Source organism: Hemicordylus capensis, chromosome 6, assembly GCF_027244095.1.
Source record: "Hemicordylus capensis ecotype Gifberg chromosome 6, rHemCap1.1.pri, whole genome shotgun sequence".
Classification (NCBI taxonomy): domain Eukaryota; kingdom Metazoa; phylum Chordata; class Lepidosauria; order Squamata; family Cordylidae; genus Hemicordylus; species Hemicordylus capensis.
Genome location: NC_069662.1, coordinates 92797911 through 92821450, shown reverse-complemented (window position 1 = coordinate 92821450; position 23540 = coordinate 92797911). Strand labels below are relative to the sequence as shown.

Below are 23540 nucleotides of genomic sequence, written 5' to 3'. Positions count from 1 at the left end.
GGTCGCTAAGAGTCGACACTGACTTGGCGGCACTTAATCAATCAATCAATCAATCAATCAAGGGTGCACCCAGACCTTTAACCCTGGCTAATAGGCAGGGCTCTTTGGCAGGTTTGCCACCACACCACCACTGGGAACCACACAGCTCCTGGCGGTTCTCACATGCAGGTAAAACCAGACTTGGCTTCTTTAGCCCAGTTTTACCTGCATGTGAGAACAGCCTCATTGTCTTATATTCAGAACCGCCTTCTATTCGGGTAAATACAGTATTGGCCTTTCCCCAAAACCTTTTCCCCCTGTGTAAATGACTGGAGTAAAAAAATAATCTTGCCAAGTGGCAAAACGGTCACGTAATTTTACCACCCAGTTGTGTATGTACTTCCCGAGGAACAAGAAGGATTCTTTCTTTGCAATACCTCCACCCTTTGCCAGCACTCTTTGTTAATTTACATCCCCCACAATTTTCCTCTCCGTGTTGTCATATATCCTCACAATAGTTGTAGTTAAGCTATATTTTGAAAAAAGGGCAAAGCTTGTGAGAAACTGATGAATTTTCATGTGTTGTGTTGAACTTTATGTTGTATTCTTTTGAAAATGCAGATGATCTTTCTGAACAATTGCTAAAAAGCTGTGAACTAAAAAAGATACCAAGAAAGGGGAAAACTCTTCAAGTCTCCCAGAAAAGTGAACAGGAACAGAAAAAACCAAAGAGAAAAGATACTCCAGCAATACATACTCCTCCACCAATCGCAGGTCAGCAGTACTGGCATTGTCCGTACTGGTATTGCCAGTATTGCCGTTTATGGGAAATGGAACCTGACAGACCCCTGATATCTGTACAAATCTAACACTGAATAACAACATATCTTCTACTAGTGCTTCCACAAACCTTCTGTAACTGCTGCTATATATAGGATGGAGCAGGCCAAAGGTACTGATTTGTTGATTAGCCAATGGGTCTATCCAACCCATTGGCTTCAAACTGCCTGTGTTTAGAGAAAGGTTGATGCTGTATGGTCCTGTACCTTTGTATGCCTGCAAAAGCCTTCACATACACAGTCACAGGTAGCTAGTTGTGCCTCCAGGCCAGGTGATTCTGGTCAACTCAACCCAGCTTCTGAGTTTTTGTGGCATGGTTGTCATGGTGGGGTGGTGTTTGTTTATTTGTTTGCGGGCGGGGAGGAGGGGTAGATTTTTGTTTAACCTCAAGGACTAGGTGTGTATTTTTAGCCATCAGCAGCTGATTTGCCATTAACTGCTATATATGCCACACCTCTTAAGGCACTGGACAACAGACTGTGCAGTTCTAATGCTGCAACAATGACAATAAATACAGTAACACTGGCAGTGCTACTGCCAGTTCTCTATTGTGGTGCCACTGCTTCCGGGTCTGCAGCGGGAGCACCGCAAGTTTAGAGATGTTAGAACTGTGCGTCAAGTCAGCCACCATCTACATTAAGAAACTGTGCATCATGTTGACCACTGTCTACATTAAGAACAACCACCCAGGTTAACATTCAATATGACATCCGTGTTCTTTTTTAATGAAACCCTCGAGATATAAAGTTGCCTATTTTTTGTTGGGTAATGCTGTACTAATGCAGAAAACCTTATTTCTTGGGCAGTAACTGTAGCTGCATGATCTCATCCTGGTGGAAACACTATTTTGGTTTACAAAAGCTAATGTCCATGTTTTGTGGTATTTCTGTAGGCATCCTATCAGACCATTTGATTAAAAGGTGTGACCTCTCGGAGAAACTAGCAAAGAGTAATATCAGTCCAGCCCTTCCAAACACTGACCAAGAACAGAAAAAACCCAGAAGAAAAACAACACCAGCAATAAATACACCACCCCTACTTGCAGGTGAGCAAAATGTGAATGGAAACAATGACAAGCAGTTAAAGTACCATAGCATAGTTTCTGAATATGGCTGTATCTCATGGATGCTTTATGTAATTAGTGCTGACATAGTGTACAAGGCTCCATCAGCCTCAACAGAACATTTGTGCAAGAGTGCTCTTGTGCACTGCTGTATAAGAGAAGGCTATTGCAAAAAAAAAAAAAATATTTCCAGTGGCCCTCGAGTGTGCAATTGCATTTGCACAATTATGTGATCTTGCAGAAGAGCATTCTTGTACAACTACGGAAATTGTCTAGACTGCCAGAGCCTTGCACGGTATGTTTCTAATATTTGTAGGTTTTGTTTTTTTAAATGGGCGCATGTGAAAATAGGAGAGCAAAGGTGCATCTCAGGGATAGACAGCTGAATTTGCAGAGGCCCTTGGAAAAACTGTGATTCCAACTCAGATGGGTGAAGAGCCCAGTGGGCCAGGTGGTGGAGTCTATGAAAAATACTCTGTCACCAGTTACTGGATACAAATTCTCCCTCTCTTTCTTATAGGCACCCTTTCTGTTTGGCTCCAGTAAGAGCTAAACTTTGCTCAAGGGCAGGGCAAGGGCTGGTGGGGTGAAAGAGCCAAGATGAGAGGATAACTCTTTCGTTCCTTAGCTGCTGTATGCGGTCTAAGCCTCTCTGTTGCAGCTCTCCATTCTGCTGCTGGGTCCTAGAGAGAGAGAGAGAGAGAGAAAGCTGTCCCTCTTCTCTGCCAATGCTACAGAAACCAGCTGGAACACATTGCCACCCAGTGGCCCTTCTGGCAAATGCCAGAGTGCCAAATACCTCTTATCCATCTTTCTTCCATCTAGTCCAGCATCCTGTTTCACACAGTGGTGAACCTGATGCTCTTTGTGGCTCTGCTGGTCTGACAGATTTGTAGAAACAGTTCTGTTTGTTGGGTAAGGCCCATAGATTATTTTTTTTCTTTTACATTTTTTCCATTCCCATAGCCAGTTTCTCAGGAGTATTTCCACTGACTATTCTGTCTCTTACATTGCAACTGCCTGATTCTGTTCCCCAGAATCTTTATGCACTTTATCCAGTAAACAAAGAGGCCATTCACTGGCAGGGTGTGAGGCCCAAGGGAAGGATAATTCAAACAAACACCATGCTGTAGATGTTGTCCAGCACATACAGCGTTAACTCATTGATCAGCTTTCTAAAAGCCATCTGTTGCTGAGAAAAGCTCTAGCTTGGGACATAAGCATCTTACGGTTCTGACACTAGGCGGACCGCTTCTGTTATGCTTCTATATCACCTGATTTATAAATCCATTGCCTCTTTTCAATGGTTTGGCAAAACAGCTCCATCTGGTGTCATACTTCTTAACAAACAAGCAGTATGGTCAGTGAGTTCCACTGTGGGGGGTGAGGGCAGGGGAATACAACTTTAAATGGTGGCAAACTTACCCTTTGGTGGTGCTAACTGGGATGCTCTATGGAGTGGTAGCCGCAGAGCCAGCATCCCCCAGGGCAACCTCCCTGGGGGCAACTCCCCAGGGGCAACCCCCACCCCCACCCCACAGGATACTGAGTTCTTGGCCACTGGGTTCTTGGCTGGCTTGGCCACTGGGGTCTTGGCCAGCACCCCCCAGGGCAACCTCCCCACAGGATACCGGGTTCTTGGCCATTCTGGGTAGTAGCAGTGGTTAAGTTTGCCACCATTTAAAGTTATATTCCCCCCACCTTCATTGACTCCTCTGTCTCCTCCTCCTCCTCCTTCTTTGTACCATTTCTCACAGTGGGAGAAACTACAGTAATGCTGGTAGCACAACTGCAATCCTCCCCAGCAGTGCAGCTGCCTCCGTGTCCATAACTAGTGCTCCAATGCCCTCCCATCCCCGTACCCTTGTGCATCCTGTCAGCAATTATAAACTGTGGTTTACATACAGTGCAGTATTTTTGTCATGGAAGGTGGGGACGCATACGTTCTGGCTCTGTGTGAGTCCAAACCATGTTGCCACATCTACCAAACTCACAGAGCCTCACTGGTTCCTAAGAACTGCATCACCGCTGTAGTGACCCTGTAGTGACCATTATTCCCAATGGGAGCAGGGTCATTGAAGCTCTGATTCAAGAGACAAAGAAACTCCGCAAGCTTGATAGAAGCAAGGATGCAGTTTGGACTCCTACAGAGCCAATGTGTGTCCATTCCTTTTTCATGGATGATACACTGTGCTATATGTAAGCCTATGTATTTTCCAGGTTCTCACTGGTAATGTCACAGATCACAGAAAAAATGTAATATATTCATCAAGTGTGGCTTGTTAGAAATTATGTCAAAATAAATTAGATTGATAGATTATGATCCTATGGGAAAAATAGCATACACATAGCTAGGGCTTTAGCATTACTAGGTATAGAAGTTAAACATGGGACCTGGCTGCAAATCGAGCTTGTTAGATCACAGTTGTTTTCTATAAACAGAATACACAATTTACTTAGAGTCCTCCAGTTTATGATACATTCCCAATATGAGCTTTAGTAGTAAATAGGTTGCTTATTGCTGATCTAGATGTTAATCCTATAATGCTATGGGGAAAAGACGTATACATACAATGACGAAAGAAAACAATTTAGGCCTTCAAATGATAGTTTTGAGTGATAGGTGAGGAGGTGAAGCCAACATAAACTGACAATGTTATGGTGATGATTCTTATTTATTATTATTATTATTATTATTATTATTATTATTATTATTATTAGGAATGGCTCACATGATGCACAGCATCTTGGTGATGCTGCAAACTGCACTGGGGATGCTGCAGATGCATAAGGCAGCCCCAACGCTGTTGAGGACAAGTGGTTGTGCAAGCAGCGTTGCTGCCATTACTCTCATTTGGCACAATAGGAGTTACTGCTGCAGCGGCTGCTTTACCCAACCAGTTGTTCTCAACAGCATTGGGGCTGATTTATGTGTCTGCAGCAGCCTTGATACAGTTTGCAGAATCTCTGAGATGCTGGTTATTGAGTCAGCCCATATTTATAAAATGCTTTTCATCAATGAGGTCACAAAACAGTTCATATAACAAAAGAAATGAGAAAAAGAACGAGAAAAATGGCTCCATGTTTGGTTCGCAACTGGAACAGACACAAGGGAGATACCAGCAGTGGCCAGCGGGAGAGATACTATACTGGGTTGAATAGGGGCCGTTGCTCTCCTCCAGCTAAATATGAGAGAATCACCACTTTAAAAGGTGGCTCTTTGCCTAGTTAACAGGGACGAATCTTGTGAGTGATCTGACACATTTCACAATCACCACATCCTGGCGGGGGGGGGGGGGCGATGTTGAGATGTGGGTTGAACCTGACATGGTGAACCAGAACCACAGTCACAACACATGTCAAAGTATTTACAAGACCAGTTACCATCCCAGAACAGGGAGGTCATGGTGGCACGATGACCACTTCAACGTGATCATGTCAATCAGCCCTTAGTGTGGCTCAGAACTAGGACAGTAGTTACACTGCTCCGATATGTGGTTAACCACCATGTAGGACAGCAGCAAGCATGAGGAAAAGCATACGTAAATGAGCTCCTGTAGATCTTTGGGCCAGACGAAATATCAGATTTACATTCCTCCACCTAAGAAGCCTCCACATGGTTATTTGCAGCAAATAAAAATCAAAGTGTCTTTTCAGTCACTTGTTTCTCTTATTTATTTTTGGTTTGGCTCTTGTGTGTAGTGCTACCCAAATGAGTACACTTAATGACTGTTCTTATTTGCTCTGTAGCTCAGTATGTGCTTCTTATTTTCTTCTTCCCAGCAACTGCCAAAACATAGGAAACGGGTGGTATCCCAGAGTGCAAACTAACACCAGTTATTTCAGTTGTTATATCACTTAATTAATACTTCTATGAACACAACTGTCTGCCCATTCCTTTTTCTCAGAAAGAACTTAAAATGGCAGATCACGATTAAATATTCCCATTCAGAATCAATCCTCTCATCTTTTGAGTAGCCAAGGTACCTTCAGGAAATGATTAAAAGGATACAGGCAGATATGAGGAATGCAACTGATTGAAACCACTTCCTGTTCTACAGAACATTTAGAATGAACTCAGCATTGGTATATTTATCCCCTCTTCTTGAGCGGATGGCCAGCAATGTACCGTGCAGGACTCGAATGAATGCTGGGTCAGGACTTGATTGACTATGACCGTCTGGTGATCCACTGGCTTATGTACAGTACTTGGACTCCTTCCAACCCTGTATTGGAATAGGGTTTCCAAGTCCCTCAGAGCCTGAAACTCAGACAGTGAATGTTGGAACTGGGGAGTCCTGTCAAATGGAACAGAAATGAAGAGGTGATTCTCACGAGCAGCAGGAACTGGGCTAAAGGAGCATAGCCTGGTTTCTGCTGCCGTGTGCAGCAATGGGAGCCATGTGGCTCCTGGCAGCAAGCTCACCTAAATGCCCCCCCCAAATGAGGTTAGTGGAGCAAGCACTCCACTAACCCCATTTTTTTGTCTGTGTGTCTGCCACGGCTGCTTGCCGTGGACACACTCGGGAAGGGGGGGGGACCCCAGGAATGCACCGAGCACTTGCATGGTGCATTACTCGGGTTCTGGAAGTGGGGCGCTGTGCAGCAGTGCTTCCCTGTGCCCAACCCCCGCTGGAGCTGCCAGATGGGCCATGGCTTGGCGCAGGAGTGCCCGAGCGAAGCCGCTTCTTATCTGGGAGAGCAGGTCAAACATGTTCTCCCCGCAATCCCCCTTATGGCTCTTCACACTAATTGTGTGAAGAGCCTCTAAGTTTAGCATCGTAAGGATAGGACCACAGCTCAGTGGCAGAGCATCTGTTTTGCATGCAGAAGGTCCCAAGTTCAATCCCTGGAATCTCCAGCTAGGTCTGGAAAAGACTCCTGTCTGAAACCTTGGAGAGCCACTGCCAGTCAGTGTAGACAATACTGAGCTACAGGCACCAGTGGTCTGACAAGATATACGTCAGCTTCCTATGTCCCTGTTTTACAATATGGCTAAGGACATCACCTGGTTGGTGGGGCAAAACCTGACTGTACCTACAGGCTCAGGGATGTGACTTCCTGGACTGGACATGGAGTACATCTAATAGCAAAAAATACTCAAACCAGGCAGAGAATAGCCTGCTCCCTTGCTTCTGGTCACTAACCCTGAAATCTAACTTCTTTCCAAGGGCACTTTCCAGACTAGCTGCTCAACAGCAGCAAAATGCCTCTGTTCAGGCAAGTCCCATTCGAAATGTAAACAGCAGGAGGATCAGTCTTGCAGAAACTAACAACCTGAAAAAAACAGCAACTTTCTTACACGGGATATATGACATCCTAGCTCTATATCTCAGTGATTAAATTCAAAACAATACATTGGAAATGTGGACGTCACCCTGCTGTCCGTGTAGGCACTGTGGTGTCCCAACGCAGGAAGTGTGGAAGCACACTTCCGAGATACGACATGATCCCATTGCAGGGCCTAATCTGGAAAGCTAAGACCCTAAAATTTCAGGTCAAATTTCAGATATCAAAACAAGAGGGAGAATAGCTTTAAAACTGAAGGCTGTTATATGCTCTGGTTCCACTTGGTGATCTAGTAATTCATTTGTGAGTATCAATTCACCTTGTGGTGGATCAAGTCCTTTTCTCTGTGGCCTCTTTTGCATGCTTGAATCGATATGGAGGAAAGGGCCTGATCCACGTGGTGAGCTGCAGCATGTAAATGGGCCATCACATGATCACAGTATGAGTGTTGTTTGTGTAAACTGATCCTGCATGTCCCTCTTCAAGTGGTCGACTTTGGCCCTGATTACTTTGTTGAATATTGAATGTAGCTGCAATATAAGAGGAGTTCTCTATTTCCTCTTAGTAATGTAGAATGATGACCAGTGTAAGATTCTATCACTTACTAAATGTAGGTGGTACTGACCACTTATTAGTTACGAAGAACATACATAGCTTTAATCCAATCTATTCATTTCAGCCAGCCCCTTCATTGGCTTTTAAAGGGTTCCCATTGATGCATTTCTCCATGGCTGCAGAAGTGAACAAAGCCATCCTGTGTGGCTGGTGCCACTGCTTTTGCTTCAGTTTCAGACTTGATGAAGTGCTTAATTATTGGAAGGATTCTCATAACAGGAAAGAAGGAACATGGCAAAGGAAAGGCTGGTTGGTTCTGTAGCTAAACCTAAAGGACTGACTAGCAAGCTTAACACTCACTGACAGGAAATGAAACACCAGGGAGCTGATATAGTAGATTAACTAACTTACCTCAGGCTGTGATACTCTTCCCTCAATTGATATAAGCCCTATTCATACATTATGTCCCAACATTCATACGAGTGTGCAGTGTACACCGGTAAAGATCTGTATTCAGGTACAGTTATTCACATATTATATTGAACACAGGTGCAACAATACATTTCCAATCTGGACCATCCATTTGAGAGTCCCGTACACAGGTTCACTAATAAAATGAACACAGGTAAAGTCATTATCACAAAAACATGTATTGACATCTGTACACTTGTATAACTTAATGGTTGATCAGGGCTATAGCATGGTATAAGTATACCATCTTATTACTTTTTAATTTTATTTTTCTATGTAAACCACTTTGAGAACTTCTGCTGAAAGATGGTATATAAATATTTGTAGTTGTAGTTGCATAGTGTTACCAGCATTTTACCTTTAAGGAAAATAAATGCTCTGTGCACTCAATTATTTGGTAGGATTTTTTTCAAAGGAGTTATTATATCACTGGGAGTATGGAAAATAGTTTACCATCATTATTAATTATCATCATCATCATCATGCTCATCATCTTCACAACAACCCTGTTTAGGTAGGTGGTAGTATTACTGTGAGTTGCCTTGCAGCAAGGCATAATACAGGTGGCCCTCATTACTGTATCTGTTGCCCTGTAACCCGCAGTTTTATATATCCACAGTCGAGCAATGTAGACCTGACCTCATTATCCGTGTTTTTAAAAATAGCCAAAATTCACCTATCTGTGGTTCCTCGGTGGCTGGAAATGACTTCCGATGTCATTTCCGGCCCCCATTTTGCAGAATAGAGCCATTCTGTAGCTCTTTAGTTAAAAAAAAGAAAGAAATCCCAGTGATCTTTTGTTGTTGTTGCTATTATTAATTCAATTTCTATACTGCCCTTCCAAAAATGGCTCCGGGTGATTTACACATATAAATAATAAATAAATAAGATGAATCCCTGTCCCCAAAGGGCTCACAATCTAAAAAGAAACATCAGATAGACACCAGCAACAGTCACTGGAGGTACTGTGCTGCGGGTGGAGAGGGCCAGTTACTCTCCCCCTACTAAATAAAGAGCATCACCATGTTAAAAGGTGCTTCTTTGCCAAAATAGAAGGGCAAAATCAGAAAATCGGATGAATTAGAAAATCAGATGAATTTGGAACTTGCAGGGGGTGGGGCATTGCTGGGCAGCTGGAGAGCATGGTACAGTACTTTGCTTCACTTATTTCTGCCTCCTCCCCAATTTTTTAGTCATTTTAAAAACCCAGATAACCTAACCCCCCAATTACCATTGACTCGTTTCTTTGTCTCGGAGGATAATGAGGGCCACCTGTATATATTGTTAAAATTATATATGAACCAGTAATCGGTCATAAGTATTGCTAGCATACAGATGGAGAGTGCATGCTTTTCAATATTTGGCAAAGAGCATTGGCAGACTCCCAAGGGACGAGGTGGGCTCCTGGCCCTTCTTGAACTCCAGAATGACTGGGTAAGCACAAAAAAGGTTAGTCCCAGAAACAGCCAGGGGAGGAGGTTAGTTGGTCACCTGAGTCCTCCTCATGACTCGCTGCATTCAGCCAGTTCCCTCTCCTGGGGAACTCCCAGCTCCCATACTCAGAAGCAGCCCCTCATCATTGGCTGCCTTCTCCTTAAATGCCCTATGTCCAGCCCCACCCCTTTCCTGACCTTGCTTCCTGTTTCCTGCCCCGCCCAACCTAGCTGTCTCTCTAGTGCTGTTTACTGCAGCTCTTCCTGCCTTGCTCTCTCAAACCCACTGGGACCCAACCAGCCTGGACCCTTCTCATCTTTGCTGCGCCCGTGAAGGTAACGAAAGCCCCACAGGGGGGTTGCCATGCCCTTCTCCAGACTCCACAGGGCCACACAGGCAACCAGGTAACATGGCATCCCGACAAGCATATACATTTGTCTAACTTAAAGAATATGAGCATTGCTGGGCCATGCTAGAAGTCTGTCCAGCCTCACATACCAGCTGCAATCCAGCCTGGTATGTACTTAAGCCTGTTTAAATCAGTCGGCATACATGTGCCTAACTATGGGTTGGATTGTGGCTTCTGTCTTCAAAGGCAGCCAAGGAGGCCCCCAGGCAAGCTCTTTACCCAAACATATAGGACAGTGTCCTTTTTAAGGCAGCAAGTCTTTAGAGCTACATATTTTAATGTTGCTTATGATACAAGAGAAATAAAACAGAGAGAAGGATGCTTTCATTCTCCTTATAATTGGCTAGTGGTCCATGAATTCCATATTGTAGATGGAAATTGTTCCTTTATTCATGCTGGTGTGCTTTGAGAAATTGTTGGGCAGAACCAGCCACAAGAAAGTCAAGAAAGTCACAAACACTAGATGGAAAATTTTAATCCTGGCCCCCAAATGCACAGATACAATTTTCAAACTTTGCGACAAACCAGAAGATATTTACGAGAATAACTGCACACACCTTCTGTGTTGCAGGAGGTTAAACAAGGACATGGAGGTGGACAGAGGTTTCTAGAATAAGGTACATGGTTTGGGTGAGGTTTCCAGGGCTTGGACCAATGTGGGACATCCTTAAGTATAGCAAGACTTTTTGCCATCCAAATATGCTAAAACCCCAGCATTTGGGAGGAAATCCACAAGCAGGAAGAACTGTCTAGTAATGAATACTGCATGCATATAGAATAAGATTCACTTGAAGGCTCAACAAACTTTAATCCTAAATAGACAAAGATGAGACAAGAATATGGCATAAACATCTATATCCACATGAGGATATGAGATGAATCTCTGGCATCCCAGTCAAATGCCAAAGACCATATTTGCTTTATTAGGAGCTTTAGTCAGTTGAATACAAATTTCAACACTTATTCCTAAGACTTTGGGTCGATGTTAGAACAGACAGATGTGTCTATATAAATGATCCAGCTATCTTGAGTAACCAGATATTTATGGACATATACTCACAGATGCAGCCCTTAATTTAGTGCATTCTCTACTTCGCAAAAGAGTATTCAGAGCAGCTCAGCAACATAAAGGTCAATTATTCAGAAGCAGTTAAAAATGGCCCTTTATGTCAAAATATTCACAACCTTATGAGGTTCTCTTTTTCCTTCTTTGAACTCAACATGCTGGCATAATGTGCTTTTCTGCACTAGTACTATGAAACCATTCAGTAATGAAAACACTGCTTTCATTCCCTTAGCTATGAAAGAGGAGAGAGAATTTCAGCTTTCACCAGATTATGGGGTCCTAGTTCCTCCACGGTATTCCATAGTTTTAAAGCCTGGTCTACAGAGGCAGCAGAATGAGGTGATAGAATAGGAGCCATCTCTACGGGCTGCAGGTGAGGGGTTATAGTTGTGGGTGCACAGTTGAACTCCTTGTAGATAGAAAATTGCTTCAGAAGACAAAGGGCTTAAGTAGGGCTTTGCAGAGAGGTTTTGAGCTGGGGGAGCTTTCAAAACTGGACCCTCCCACCTGCAGTTTGAAATAGCCTATGGGAGGAGAACTGTTCTTGTGGCAGCAAGCATGAATTGTCCCCTTTGCTGTGCAGAGTCTGTCCTGGTTTGCATTTGAATGGGAGGCTACATGTGTGAGCACTGTGAGATATTCTCCTAAGGGGATGGGGCCACTCTGGGAAGAGCAGAAGGTTCCAAGTTCTCTCCCTGGCATCTCCAAGATAGGGCTGAGAGGCTGCCTGCAACCTTAGAGGTAATAGGGCTGCCTGCAACCTTAGAGGAGCCATTGCCAGGCTGTATAGACAATACTGAGCTAGATGGACCAATGGTTTGACTCAATCTAAGGCAGCTTCCAATGTGCCCATGTCATTCTCACCACATTCTGCCTCATGTGAACTCATTCCCTTCACTAGAGAGAGATGCCCCATTCGCATGTCATGTGAAACTGAAGGGGCCTGAGGTTGTGAAATTTTGTGAAATACATGCAGTCACGGTTCGGACCCAAAAGCAACCCGAGGTTTCCCTCTTGAGACTCCGATCTGAACCTTTGGTTTGTAGTGGGTTTCACCACTCCTACCTGCAGTTTGACGGTGCCAGCATTACATCCAAATGCTGCACTGCAGTCCCACTGTGCAGCAACCAGAGTTGATGGAGGAAGCTCCTCCTCGCTCTGGCTGTGATGATTGGCTGCCGAGGCTGTCCTTCAGTCCAGAAGGCAGCCCATGCAGCCAGTCCCCCCTCCTCTCTGCAGTCTCCCTTACTGCAGAGAGCCTCCTGTCCATTACATCCTAATGCGGACATGGCGGGGGGAGTCCATTCAATCCACGATTTTGCATTACATGTGAATGCAGCCAGTGGCTTAGCAAAATAGGCTCATACCCATCTCCTCCTCCAAGGCCACAATCCTCTTACTCCCCAGCTGGGGGCCCAGCTAAGATACACACTTAGGGGGTTGAAGGGGTCCATATCCCTCCTAAACATCTAAGGTCTTTCCCCTTCAAGTTATTCAATTTCCCCCACCAAACTTAATAAGCCTTACCTTTCATCCACAAAACATATTTTTCTCCCCTCAAGAGTTTCTTATCTTCCTGCCCATGGCAAAAAATAAGTGAGGAGTTGCTCCTCAAACTTTGTGTCTGCCTGCATCCCTGGGAGGTAGGGAGGAAGTCAAGCTGTTGTCTGTGAAAGCAGTCACTGAGGGCTGCAGTTATGATCAGATCAATGGCAATGAAACAAGGGTTTTTACCCGCCCACCCACCATTATCTTGAACAAAATCTCCTAACCCCTGAAGCTGAGATCCACTGGAGGAAAAACAGATGGCAGTCTTGTTTTCCTGGTGAGAATAACAGCTTCAGGGAAGGATTTTGAGCTAGCCTTACTTGCCAACACCACTGCTCCAATCAAATTCTAGGCCCCAAAAAGCTGCTTTTAAGTCATTTTTTGGACAATATTTTGGAAGAGCTAATCATGACGCTCTGCCTGCATCACATCTACTTTGGTGTTAAGCTTCTGAATGTTGGGGGTAATTACTTATATAGCAGAGTATTTCAGATGCTAACTCACTCCCATTACAGCAGAAGCTAACAGGGTCGCAGGGGAAACTGCTTGTAAATGATAAGCATTGAAATTCATGTAAGGTTAAACTAATCTACTTTATTCAGAAGTACATGATGATAGAAAAGACCTATATCTAACTTCTGGCTACATGGTGGTCAGAGAGAGAGCTAGAAGCATTCTGGGAAGAAGAAGAAGGAAGTCACTCCCAGGAAGTCCCTATCAATTGAGGGGTCATAAAGGCAGAGATAAACAGGGAAGAGAAGGAGACCCTAACTGACCATCTCTACTCCTACGCCCCTAGTTCTGCAGCAGTAACCTTGTCATTAGGGTTACTGGTGCAAAAGGTTGATGCCATCTGGAGCTGAATCTCCAACACTGAATCTGCAAGTGTGCTTTGAATGCAGTTTCTGGGCCCAGGGATAGCACATGCCACAGCTCTGTCACCAATCAACTGATCTCAGTCATATTGGTAACCGGGCAACCGCTATGGGCAATGTGGCAATCCTGGTAGAGAGGGTTATTTATCTTAATCCACTTTTTTCTCATTTCCCTTGTTCAAGGTATTAAACTGCTTAAAGAAGATAAACAGACAGTGATTGCTGAAGATGAAGAAAAGGAGACAGAAACTTCACCTTTTTAGGTTCCTGTCACATGGCCAATCTTTTGTAAATAGTTCTGTGTAACGGAGTGGTTTGCTGCCCATACTGCCTTCACATTTACTATATATTGCTGCTGAGGCATTTTTAATTAGATATGAATGATATGGAACATGTTCTCTCTGCACACTCATAAATCACAGCATGTTTTCAGCAGTTTTGATGACTGCTGCACCTAACCAAAGAAAAGGGCAGGCCAAAGACACTCATCTTAGGAACATTTTTATTGACACTGCAAGAGCATCCCATCAAATATTAGCATTCTATCCATGCACCCTCTGAATCCTTTGAAAACTTGGGTTAGGCATTGATTTTGACAAGCTGTTAGGGATTGTTCTGTAATGAGGTGAAAGTAGACTTTTTGTTGCCTTATATTGTGGTGATTAATTTTAAAATACCTTCACTTTTCTTCTCAGTGGCTCCCCTGCTGTGTAGCGAGCCACAGTCCAAGCCACTCTGCTCATGCTGCTTCTAATGGTGGGGCTGCTTCGTGGCCACAAAGGAGTATGTCATTGTCTTTGCAATACTACTTCCTTTGGGAATGACAGGCGTAGCTTCGGAAGTGTGATGATGCACTCCTTAGTAACCATGAGACAACCCCACCATCAGAAGCAGTGTGGGCAAGCTGCAGAGTGGCTCAGAAGCGGAGAGAGCCCCTCTCTCTTGGCTCAGCGGTTCACTGTGCACGGCAGTATGTGGGCTGATATTTCAGTGTGATATTCCTTCCTCCATATCCCACTGCCACACAGAGTTTTCTTTGTAGATTAAGGGTGTTTGGTGCCTCCTTCTGCAAACCAGTTAACTGCAGGAATAAAAGCTTCCTGGTGGTCTCCCAGAAGACCTGGAAGTCTGCCAGAAAACAAAAAGGTGAGTAGAGGTATTAATAGAGTCTGACACAGACTCTGACTGTCAGAAATCTAGCAAAACTGAAGCCCAACACCCTTCAGATATTCACATAAGCACAGAATGCCTTTATGCACACTCAACTGCCTCTTCCGGTGCATCTATCAGGCAACCTCTCCCCTTGTTCCACAACTACACATGCCCCACCTTTCTTCTGCCTGTAGTACACTGTCCCTCCCATTGCACGGCCTGTGTGAGATTTATCCCAGCCAAGCTGACGGTTCACTTCAATCACATAAACTGAAGTGTTTGTTGATATTCTGTTGCAGCCATCTCCTCCCTTGCAGTAGGCAACCAACAATTCAGTTCATGGTTGCCTAAACTGAAGAGTTGCTTTTAGTCAACAGCCAGGGTTTTTGCCTATTAATCAATTAATTAATTAAAAACCTTTTTGGTTGCCCTGAGCGAATTCTAGGGTTATGTCACACATTGGAGTCATTGCAGTGCCTTGTATTCACTTCAGGTACATTAAAACATGAAAATGTAATTATGAATCAGCTTTCACAGATCATTCTTATCACTTCAAATATCATGTAACAATTGCAAAACACCCTGGGAGCTGAGAACATGTTTGCTATCACTTAAGCTGCGTGAGCACACTCCATATATCTCAGGAGGCACCTCTATGGGCTATTTATATGAGGTTATGTTGCTTTAAAAAGTGCTGTTGGTGAGTGGAGAATCAAGTCTCCAGTTGTTGATGTTAATCCAACTATTTAATTTATAATACAATGCTTGTTTATTATCTTCATTTGTACAAGTGATTTGGTTGCATTTTCCTCATTATCAAATGTGGATTTAATGTAGCACTCAGAATTAGAATTTGATGAGAGCAATCCATCTTTGCAACTTTCAAATTAGAAAATGCAGTACCATCTGTAAAGAAACTGTCTAGAAGTGAAGAGTCTGTAGCGTGTGTGAAATATTATATACTATGTTATCTAATAAGAGGATGGTAGAATAAAAATTATTTGGTAGATGATTCTTATAATCATCAACTTTCTTTTAGGATGAGCAGAAACTCTTTTGTTTTTATATTTGTTTGTTTTTCAGCTTATGTGCAGTGCCCCTCTCACACTATTCATTGATTTTCATGGATGGTTTGAACTGTGTGGTCTTGCAGTGATGTCATGCATCATGTTATATCACCATTCTGGAATCACATGGTGTCTTATTGGTTGCATTGCCTTGTAAGGTTGTATTATCTGAACTGTGGAAATGCCACTGCATCCTGCATAATTATGTACAGAAGAATTGTATGCAGCCTACTGGATCAGGCCAAACATCAATCCAACAATGCATACATCAATCCAACATCCAGTTTCCAATGGTTGCTAACCAGACATAGTGCCATTCCATTTGTTATGTGGTGTCTGGCTATAGGGACCCATGTGATCTTATTTACTCAAGACATAGGCAGTCATTGCCAAGAGCATTCACTTTGGTGGTTCTGTCAGCAGAAGCAGGACACTGAACTGTGCATGCAGCAGTAGCAGTAAATCTAGTTTCAAAAATATGACAGTTTTTCTTTAAAAAACAAATAATTTCACATATAATTCTGCACCTTCAAAAGGCTAAATGTTGATACAAAAATCAAACTGACCAAATGTCAACAATACCCAATTTTTCCCTTTTAGACATTTAATACAGATTTATTTGGGCTAATCTGCCATTGTCAGGTGAAAAATGTTTAACATGTAGAGATGGATAGAATATAATGAACATTATTTATCTGATTTCCACACTGTAAAATAAAACACACACACCCCACAACCAATATAGCAACAATTCTGTAACTGGATCTTTTTTTAAAAAAAAACAATGAAGATGGGGATATCTGTATGCAATATCCTAATTTGCAGATTTGGATTTTTAAAAGATAAGGTGGGGAGGAATGGGAAGAACCCTGACAAATATGGGACAAAATCACACCAAGGAGACAAATGATGGTCAGAATGAATGGAGGGACTATGCATAAATAGGTCCTGCTTCCTTGAGCACCAGAAAGCCCAGAAGGGGTCTTAAAAGGCTATCTGATGTTAATATTAGAAACTGCCTACATGTTTCAAGTTTTCATTGCAACCATAAGAGTTGGTTTCAAAACCATGTGAATGGTGAGATTCTCAGACTTCTATAAAGCCACCAGTTTCCACAGCAGGCAACAAGATCTTGCCTGTGTAAACTCCTAGAACTTCAGCCTATGAATGGTCCTTAAGCTGATGGTACAGTTTCTCAACCAGCTTGCCTTCTCAGTGCTAGTGATGCCAACCTTCAGCTCTTCCCTTCGTAGTCTAGCAGAGTTTGCAAATTGCCTATATTTGGGCTTCTGTTCTTATTTGAGCTTCTGTTGTTCAAGGTGGTTTCTTTCTTCAATAATGAATAACATTGGTAAGGAGCTATAGAAAATGATGGTACTTTGTATAGTGCCTGGAATGCTTGAGTCTAGAACCATCAATGTACAAGTGTTCCACAAGAATCACATGTATTATAATAAATGTCTCAAAGTTGGTATGTTATTGTTTCATTGATTCTTTAGTTCAAAAATGTGCAAACCATTAATAGGAAATAGGAAAAAACTCAGATCACTTTTAAAGGACTAGGATAACATTACCAGAGTCACAAATTTAAAAATGAATGCAGAGAACAAAAAATGGTGTTGTGGAGAGACCTGCATATGGCCCATCCTATTTGGACTGCCATATTTCTGCTCCAGTCTGGGAAGCCAATTTGTGTGATTTGCACACTGAGGAAGTAGGAAGCTCCTTTGAGGTGGAGTCTGGGTCTGCTTTTCTCCCTGAGTAGCCTCCAGTTACAGGTGCAGAGGTATCCAATCTGATAACTCTGTTTGTTTGTTTGTATGTTTTGATTTCTATGCCACCCTTCCAAAAATGGTTCAGGGCATTTACACAGAGAAATAATAAATAAGATGGTTAAAATCAGTTAAAACCAGTTAAAGTTAAAACCAAGCAAAGCGCCTGGGAGAGATCTTATTCCATCTGCACTAATTAAAAATAATTTAGAGTGGTGGGCCCCTATTTTAACCTCTCTTTTTATCTTTATTGCTCAGACAGACCGAATTCCTGAAGAATGGGGATTGGCCATAATAATTTTCATCTTTTAAAAGGGCAGGAGAGATGATCCTGTCAATTACCGCCTAAGCTTGTTAAACATCATTAGTAAGACTTATGTCTGCCATAAATTTTTATATGAGAAACTGCTTGAGACTGAAGAGATTTCTAGCAGAGGAGCAAGCCAGATTGATGTCTGGCCATTCACCTTTAGAGCAGGGCTTGGTCCTTCGATGTTTGGTAGAAAAATATACTCAAAATTGTCATTCAGCCTTATATGTGGCTATTGTGGATTTTAAGTTTTTTAATCTAATTTCTATGGAGAAAACATGAAGCCTTCTCAGTTGATCAGAGATTGCTTCTTATTTACAAATTTTATGAGAACACCTGTTCGTGAGTTAGATGCAATGCACATGGACAGCTTTCAGGAGATTCTTACCCAGAAAGATGTAAGGCAGAGTTGCATATTAGCCCCACTTTTGTTATTTTTATATAAGTTCCTTGATGGAGAGGCTAAGTAATTTAGATCACCATCCTCCAAAACTAGGATCTAAGCACATATCTGTGCTCCTTTATGTGGATGATGCTGTGATTTTATCCCTGTCCCCCATTGGGGTAAGAAGAGCATTGTGGGCTCTTGCATGCTACTTCAGGGAAGACTCCTTGCAGGTTAATTATCAAAAAACTAAAATCATGATGTTTGCAAAGTCCCCTAAGTAGTTGAATTGGTGTATTGATGGATTTAAAATTGAGCAAGTTTGACCATTTTAAATATTTAGGGTTAGTTTTCCAAGCAAAAGGTAGCTTAAATGCGCAAAAAGAGTTTGTAATGCAAAATGCCCAAAGGAGTATTTCAGCAATTTTGGCTTTTCCCCCAAACAGTGAACAGTTTATCCTGGCTGCTATCAAACAATCTATATATTTAATACGCTTAGCCGGCATGTGTGTCCTGAAGAATTTGGTGGCAGAACTCTCGCGAAAGCTCTTGGCATTCAGCGAGAGTTTGGGGGGGAAATGGTGGTGGTGGGCTGCAAAATGGCTTGAGGAGGCAGCCTTGGCTGGCTGTCCTGGGTAACAGGGAGGCGGCGGCGGCAAAGCCTAGTCTGTCTGCTGAGGGTGGGAGGTGGTGGTGGGATGGCAGGCCTGGCCATCCCAAGTAAGGGGGAGGTGCGGGAAAAGCCTGGCCTGGCTGCAAGGGACAGGAGGCAGCAGCGGGATGGCAGGCCAGGCCCTCTCAGGTAAGAGAGAGGCGGCAGCTGCATTGGGGTGGCTGCGTTCGGGGGGGGCGGCTGCATTGGGGGGGAGGTGGTGGCAGGCCCGGCTGCTGCAGAACGGCAGCAGTGGGCCCGGCCACAGTGGGGAGGCGACAGCAGAGAGGAGGTGGCTGTGGGGCCAGCCGCCAGGCCAGAAACTGCAGTGGGGGGTTTAAAAGCAGGCCGGGGGGGAGGTGGGAGGCAGCGGGATGGACTGGCACTGGCCTGGGCGGTGCTGGAGGGGGTGAGTGGGGATCCGGTGGTGGGGCAAAGCCCCCATGCCTGTTGCAGCCTGGGACGGGAGGGAAACAGGTGGTGGGGTGCAGCCCCCTGCCCGTTGGAGGCTGGGGCAGGAGAGAAACGGGCAGTGGGGCTTTCCTGTTCATTCCCAGGAGCAGGAATGGAGGTGGAGGGGTCCTTTTTGGCCACCCGCTCTGTGCAGGGGGGGAAAGGGGGGGAATGGAAGGGGGAGGGCAAGAGAGCGTGGGGCTAGAGAGAGGGGGGAGAGAGGAGAGACCAAGCAGGAGGAAGAGGGAGGGGGAAACAGCCAGCCCCAAGGAGTGCACAGATGCTCTGTGAAGGTCAGCTAGTACAAAACTAAAGCATTAGCCCATCTTCTATATGGTGCCCAAATCACCTTATACTCCAATTTCACAGCCATAGAAAAAATCCAAACCAAGTTTTTGAGCAGCTTATTTCAAGTGCCTTGCTGTATGCCTAATGTGATTTTATATTTTGAGGCAGGTGTACCAAGTGTGGAGACTAGAATCTGGCTTGCGGTATGTAATTTATGGTTAAAGCTTATTTGTCTCCCTAAGGGTTTGGCACCTTTGATACTGAAGGATGGTTTTCAGTGGCGATGGAAATTACTAATAGTGAATCAATTTCATTTACTTGGATTCCCTCATGAGCTATTGATAGTTATGTCTTTTGATAGGCATAGTTGGAGTAGTTGGAGTGTCTAGCCAGCACTAGGGCTGTGTGTTTTTTGTTTTTTGTTTTTCAATTTGTACCAAATCCAAATCAACCCCATTTTGTATTTTGTCTGAAATTAAGCCTTCCGAATCACCCCAGTTTTGTTTTGTATCCAAATTAATCTGAATCTGAATCTGAATTAATTCAGATTTAAAAATGGGTCCTGTGGTCAAAAGAGTGGGTGGGGGTTATGGTGCCCAATGAGTGGAAGCTACCACAAAAATTTCAAAGGAATTATGCAAACTGCTGATTTTTGGTTAATTTTTGAAGTTTGCGTGTCTTTCAGATTTTCTCCATAGGGTATGATGGTGGTTTCAGGAAAAGTATAGCTTCATGTGGGGTGGGGGGAAAGGGTGGCCCAGAGTGGAGTGTGGTTGGTGGTAGTGCCCAGTTGGTGCAAGGAAGCTACCACAATTTTTTCAGAGGAATTTGGCAAAGGGCTGATTTTTAAAGAATTAATGAAATTTTGTGTCTTAGGATTTTCCTTGTAGGGTATAATGGAGGTTTCTGCAGTCCCGTAATTCCACTTGAGGGGCACTGGGGTGACCCAGAGCAAGTGGCGGTGTAGTGCACGTAGGGTGCCAACCATCCACATGGGTTGCCAACGCATGAAGTACAGGGTTTTGTTCTAGAGGTGTTCTGAGAGTAGATTCCCTGGTAGCATATGTGAGTGGATTCATGGTTTTTCATTAAAAATCTCATTTGCTACCAGAGAATCTAAACCCAACACCTCAGAAACAACAAAGCCCAGTCCCCCAATGGGTTAGCAATCCAGGAGGTTGGTTGGTACCCTCTGTGCACTGCACCGCCACTCGCTTCGGGCCATCCCAGTGCCCCCCAGGTGGAGTTACGGGGCTGCTGAAACCTCCATTATTCCCTATGGGGGGAAATCTTAAAGATGCGTAAACCTCAAAAATTCCTAAGAAATCAGCCCTTTGCCCTATTTGGAATCTGAGTGCACCACCCTTGGGGCACTGCCACCCAACCCACTGTTTTGCCCCTGAAGCCCCACATAAACAAGTTGAAAGAGTGAAGAGAATGACCAATGAGCCGGTGTGGTGTAGTGGTTAGAGTGCTGGACTAGGACCGGGGAGACCCGAGTTCAAATCCCCATTCAGCCATGATACTAGCTGGGTGACTCTGGGCCATTCACTTCTCTCAGCCTAACCTACTTCACAGGGTTGTTGTGAGGAGAAACCTAAGTATATAGTACACTGTTCTGGGCTCCTTGGAGGAAGAGCGGGATATAAAATGTAAAAAAATAAAATAAAACTGCCTTGGTACTATGGAACAGCTTCAAATGTTCATTTAACTGAACTGGAGTGAGCCGTAGCCCAAACGAATCAGCCTACTGTTCAGAATTGTTGAGATGTATCATCACTGCATTTAAGAAAGTGCAAAACCATGGATCATGGTTACAAGAAAGAGAGAAGCAACTAAGATTCCTGGGGATGTCAATAGATTGACAGGTGTGTTCCCCATCCCCCTCCTTTTGTCTCCTGTAGTCCCATGTGGATGACCTGTCCCTGCAATGGCAAAAATTGTAAACCCCTGGCTTAGACATCATGTCCCATCAAATTACATTGTGGCCTAAATTACATTAGACTGCTCAAATTGGGCATCAAAACTTAGACACCACTATAACTCATAAAAATCAGAAGAAAAACAAAATAGCTCTTCAAAAGAGCCCTGAACAAGTCAAGAGATTCTTTCTAAACCTTTGGAAAGAAAAACCTGTGTAATTTCAGAACTTTCCTAACCAGCTTCTCGAAAAGCTTCTCCACACAATTTATACCATGGCTTTTAGCAAGAGCTTTGGAATTGCATTGAGCTCCCAAAGATATTTGGGTATTTCTGTCTCAAAATGCTATCTTCCAAATCCCTTTGCAAGGTCAGTTTGCATTTCAATCACACTGAATACAACACTTAACTAAACTATTCATTCTCAACAGTTTTTGCATATCTTATCTTCTGCTAATCACTCAGTGCCTCAGCTGGAGTGGAGAGTCAGATAAGTCAATTTGAATTGCAATGCTTTTCTGAAGAACAAAGCATTCTGTCCAAAACACTGTCATTTCGATTTGGAAACAAAAATCTCTGTTTTTTAATTCTTGATTTTGTTTTGGTTACAAAACCTCCGAAATTGCCATTTTTGGGAACAAAACGTTTTGTAGCCAAATCGAAATGCACAAGCCTAGCCAGCACTCTTCAGCAGTTCTGGTAACAGTTCATAATACTGGCTACAGGGACCAGTGATCTGACTCAGTTGTCCAGTGCAGGCATTCATTTGGGGAGAAATGAATGCATGGAGGGGAGATTGGCATCATGCCCACTGCTCCTGTCCCCAACTTCCACACGAATTCAAGGGACTTGTTTGCACAGAGCTTCCAGAATGTGCATTGGTTGTAGGATATGCAATCCATACCCTCCACTTTTCTGTGGTTGTGTGTACAAGAATGCATGTGCATGAAAGGCTCTGGCATGCACAGAAGTTAGTGGTGGGGCCAGTGGGAACAACTTCAGTTCACCTTTCCCTCATATTCATTACTACACAAATGATCACCCAAACACAGCTAGTGAAAAGCAGCTTCACGTGTTCAAATGAATGTACGCCGGTTCTTGGTTTAGGGTTACCAGTTTGCCAAAAAGGACCCTGTTAATCCATCTTCTCCCTGCCCCCTTTCCCAGGCAGACAAGTGGCAAAGGATAATCTCAGACCATTTTGGAGTCACTGCTGGGTTTACTGCTGGACTTTGTCTCCCCACTCTGCCTACCTGCCACTTCACATGAGATGGCAACCTTGTGACTGAACCAGACCCTGCCTCAGAAATTTCAGGTTTTGAGGTGCTTCTGACTTAGCAATCCAATCTCAGGTCCTTTCTCATCAGCTTTTAGGGAAAGGTGAAGGGTAGAATAGCATCCATGGCATAACTGGCTCATTTCCATTGGCAGGGTAGGGGGAGAGTCAGTAATCTAGCTGAGAAGTGCTGTGTACCGAGCCAGCCAAACATCTTGATCACCTTCCCTCATCGTCTAGGTGCTTCTGATGCTAGGCCTGGTCATCATTTTATGAAACAGAAAAAAGCTGAAAATTGGTGTCTAACCATTAATAAATAAAATGGTGGTGGTGGTGGTGATTGATGATGATGATGTTGAGCTTGAATTACAAACTGAAGGACAACATAGTTTCCAAAAACATAAAGTTAAAACATGAACCCCTCAAAATGTGAGTTACTTTAGGAATATTATGTTTCTCCATGGATTTCAGGTTTTATTGTTGGACATCTTTGCTATAAGAAATGTGAAGCCTTCCAAGTCTGTGATATGTAAGGCCTGTGTGTCATATTTAACCGTTTTCTTCATTGTAGAAAGTTCAAAGTATTTTAAGAGTGTATAATTCAGGCTTCCCCAAACTGCGGCCCTCCAGATGTTGCTGAACTACAACTCCCAGCATCCCTAGACATAATTTTTTGTGGCTGGGTATGCTGGGAGCTGTAGTTCAGCAACATCTGGAGGGCCGCAGTTTGGGGAAG

At 43.7% G+C, this 23540-nt stretch overlaps 1 protein-coding gene across 8 annotated transcripts in view; it reads left to right on the top strand.

The window, feature by feature from the left end:
* The window catches only part of PPP1R17 (protein phosphatase 1 regulatory subunit 17), a 35230-nt gene extending 18008 nt beyond the window's left edge, over positions 1-17222 (top strand). For 6 of the 8 annotated variants that reach the window (XM_053264829.1, XM_053264833.1, XM_053264830.1 and 3 more), the window contains 4 exons: positions 601-753; positions 1712-1864; positions 11339-11479; positions 13713-13808. In XM_053264829.1, coding sequence (XP_053120804.1) covers positions 601-753; positions 1712-1864; positions 11339-11457 — 425 coding nt within the window. In that variant the 3' untranslated portion in view covers positions 11458-11479; positions 13713-13808. Of the gene's footprint in view, positions 1-600; positions 754-1711; positions 1865-7850; positions 7973-11338; positions 11480-13712 lie in introns of those variants that run through there. The other 2 variants (XM_053264834.1, XM_053264835.1) reach the window with 2 other exon arrangements.
* Positions 17223-23540: the final 6318 nt, after the last annotated feature.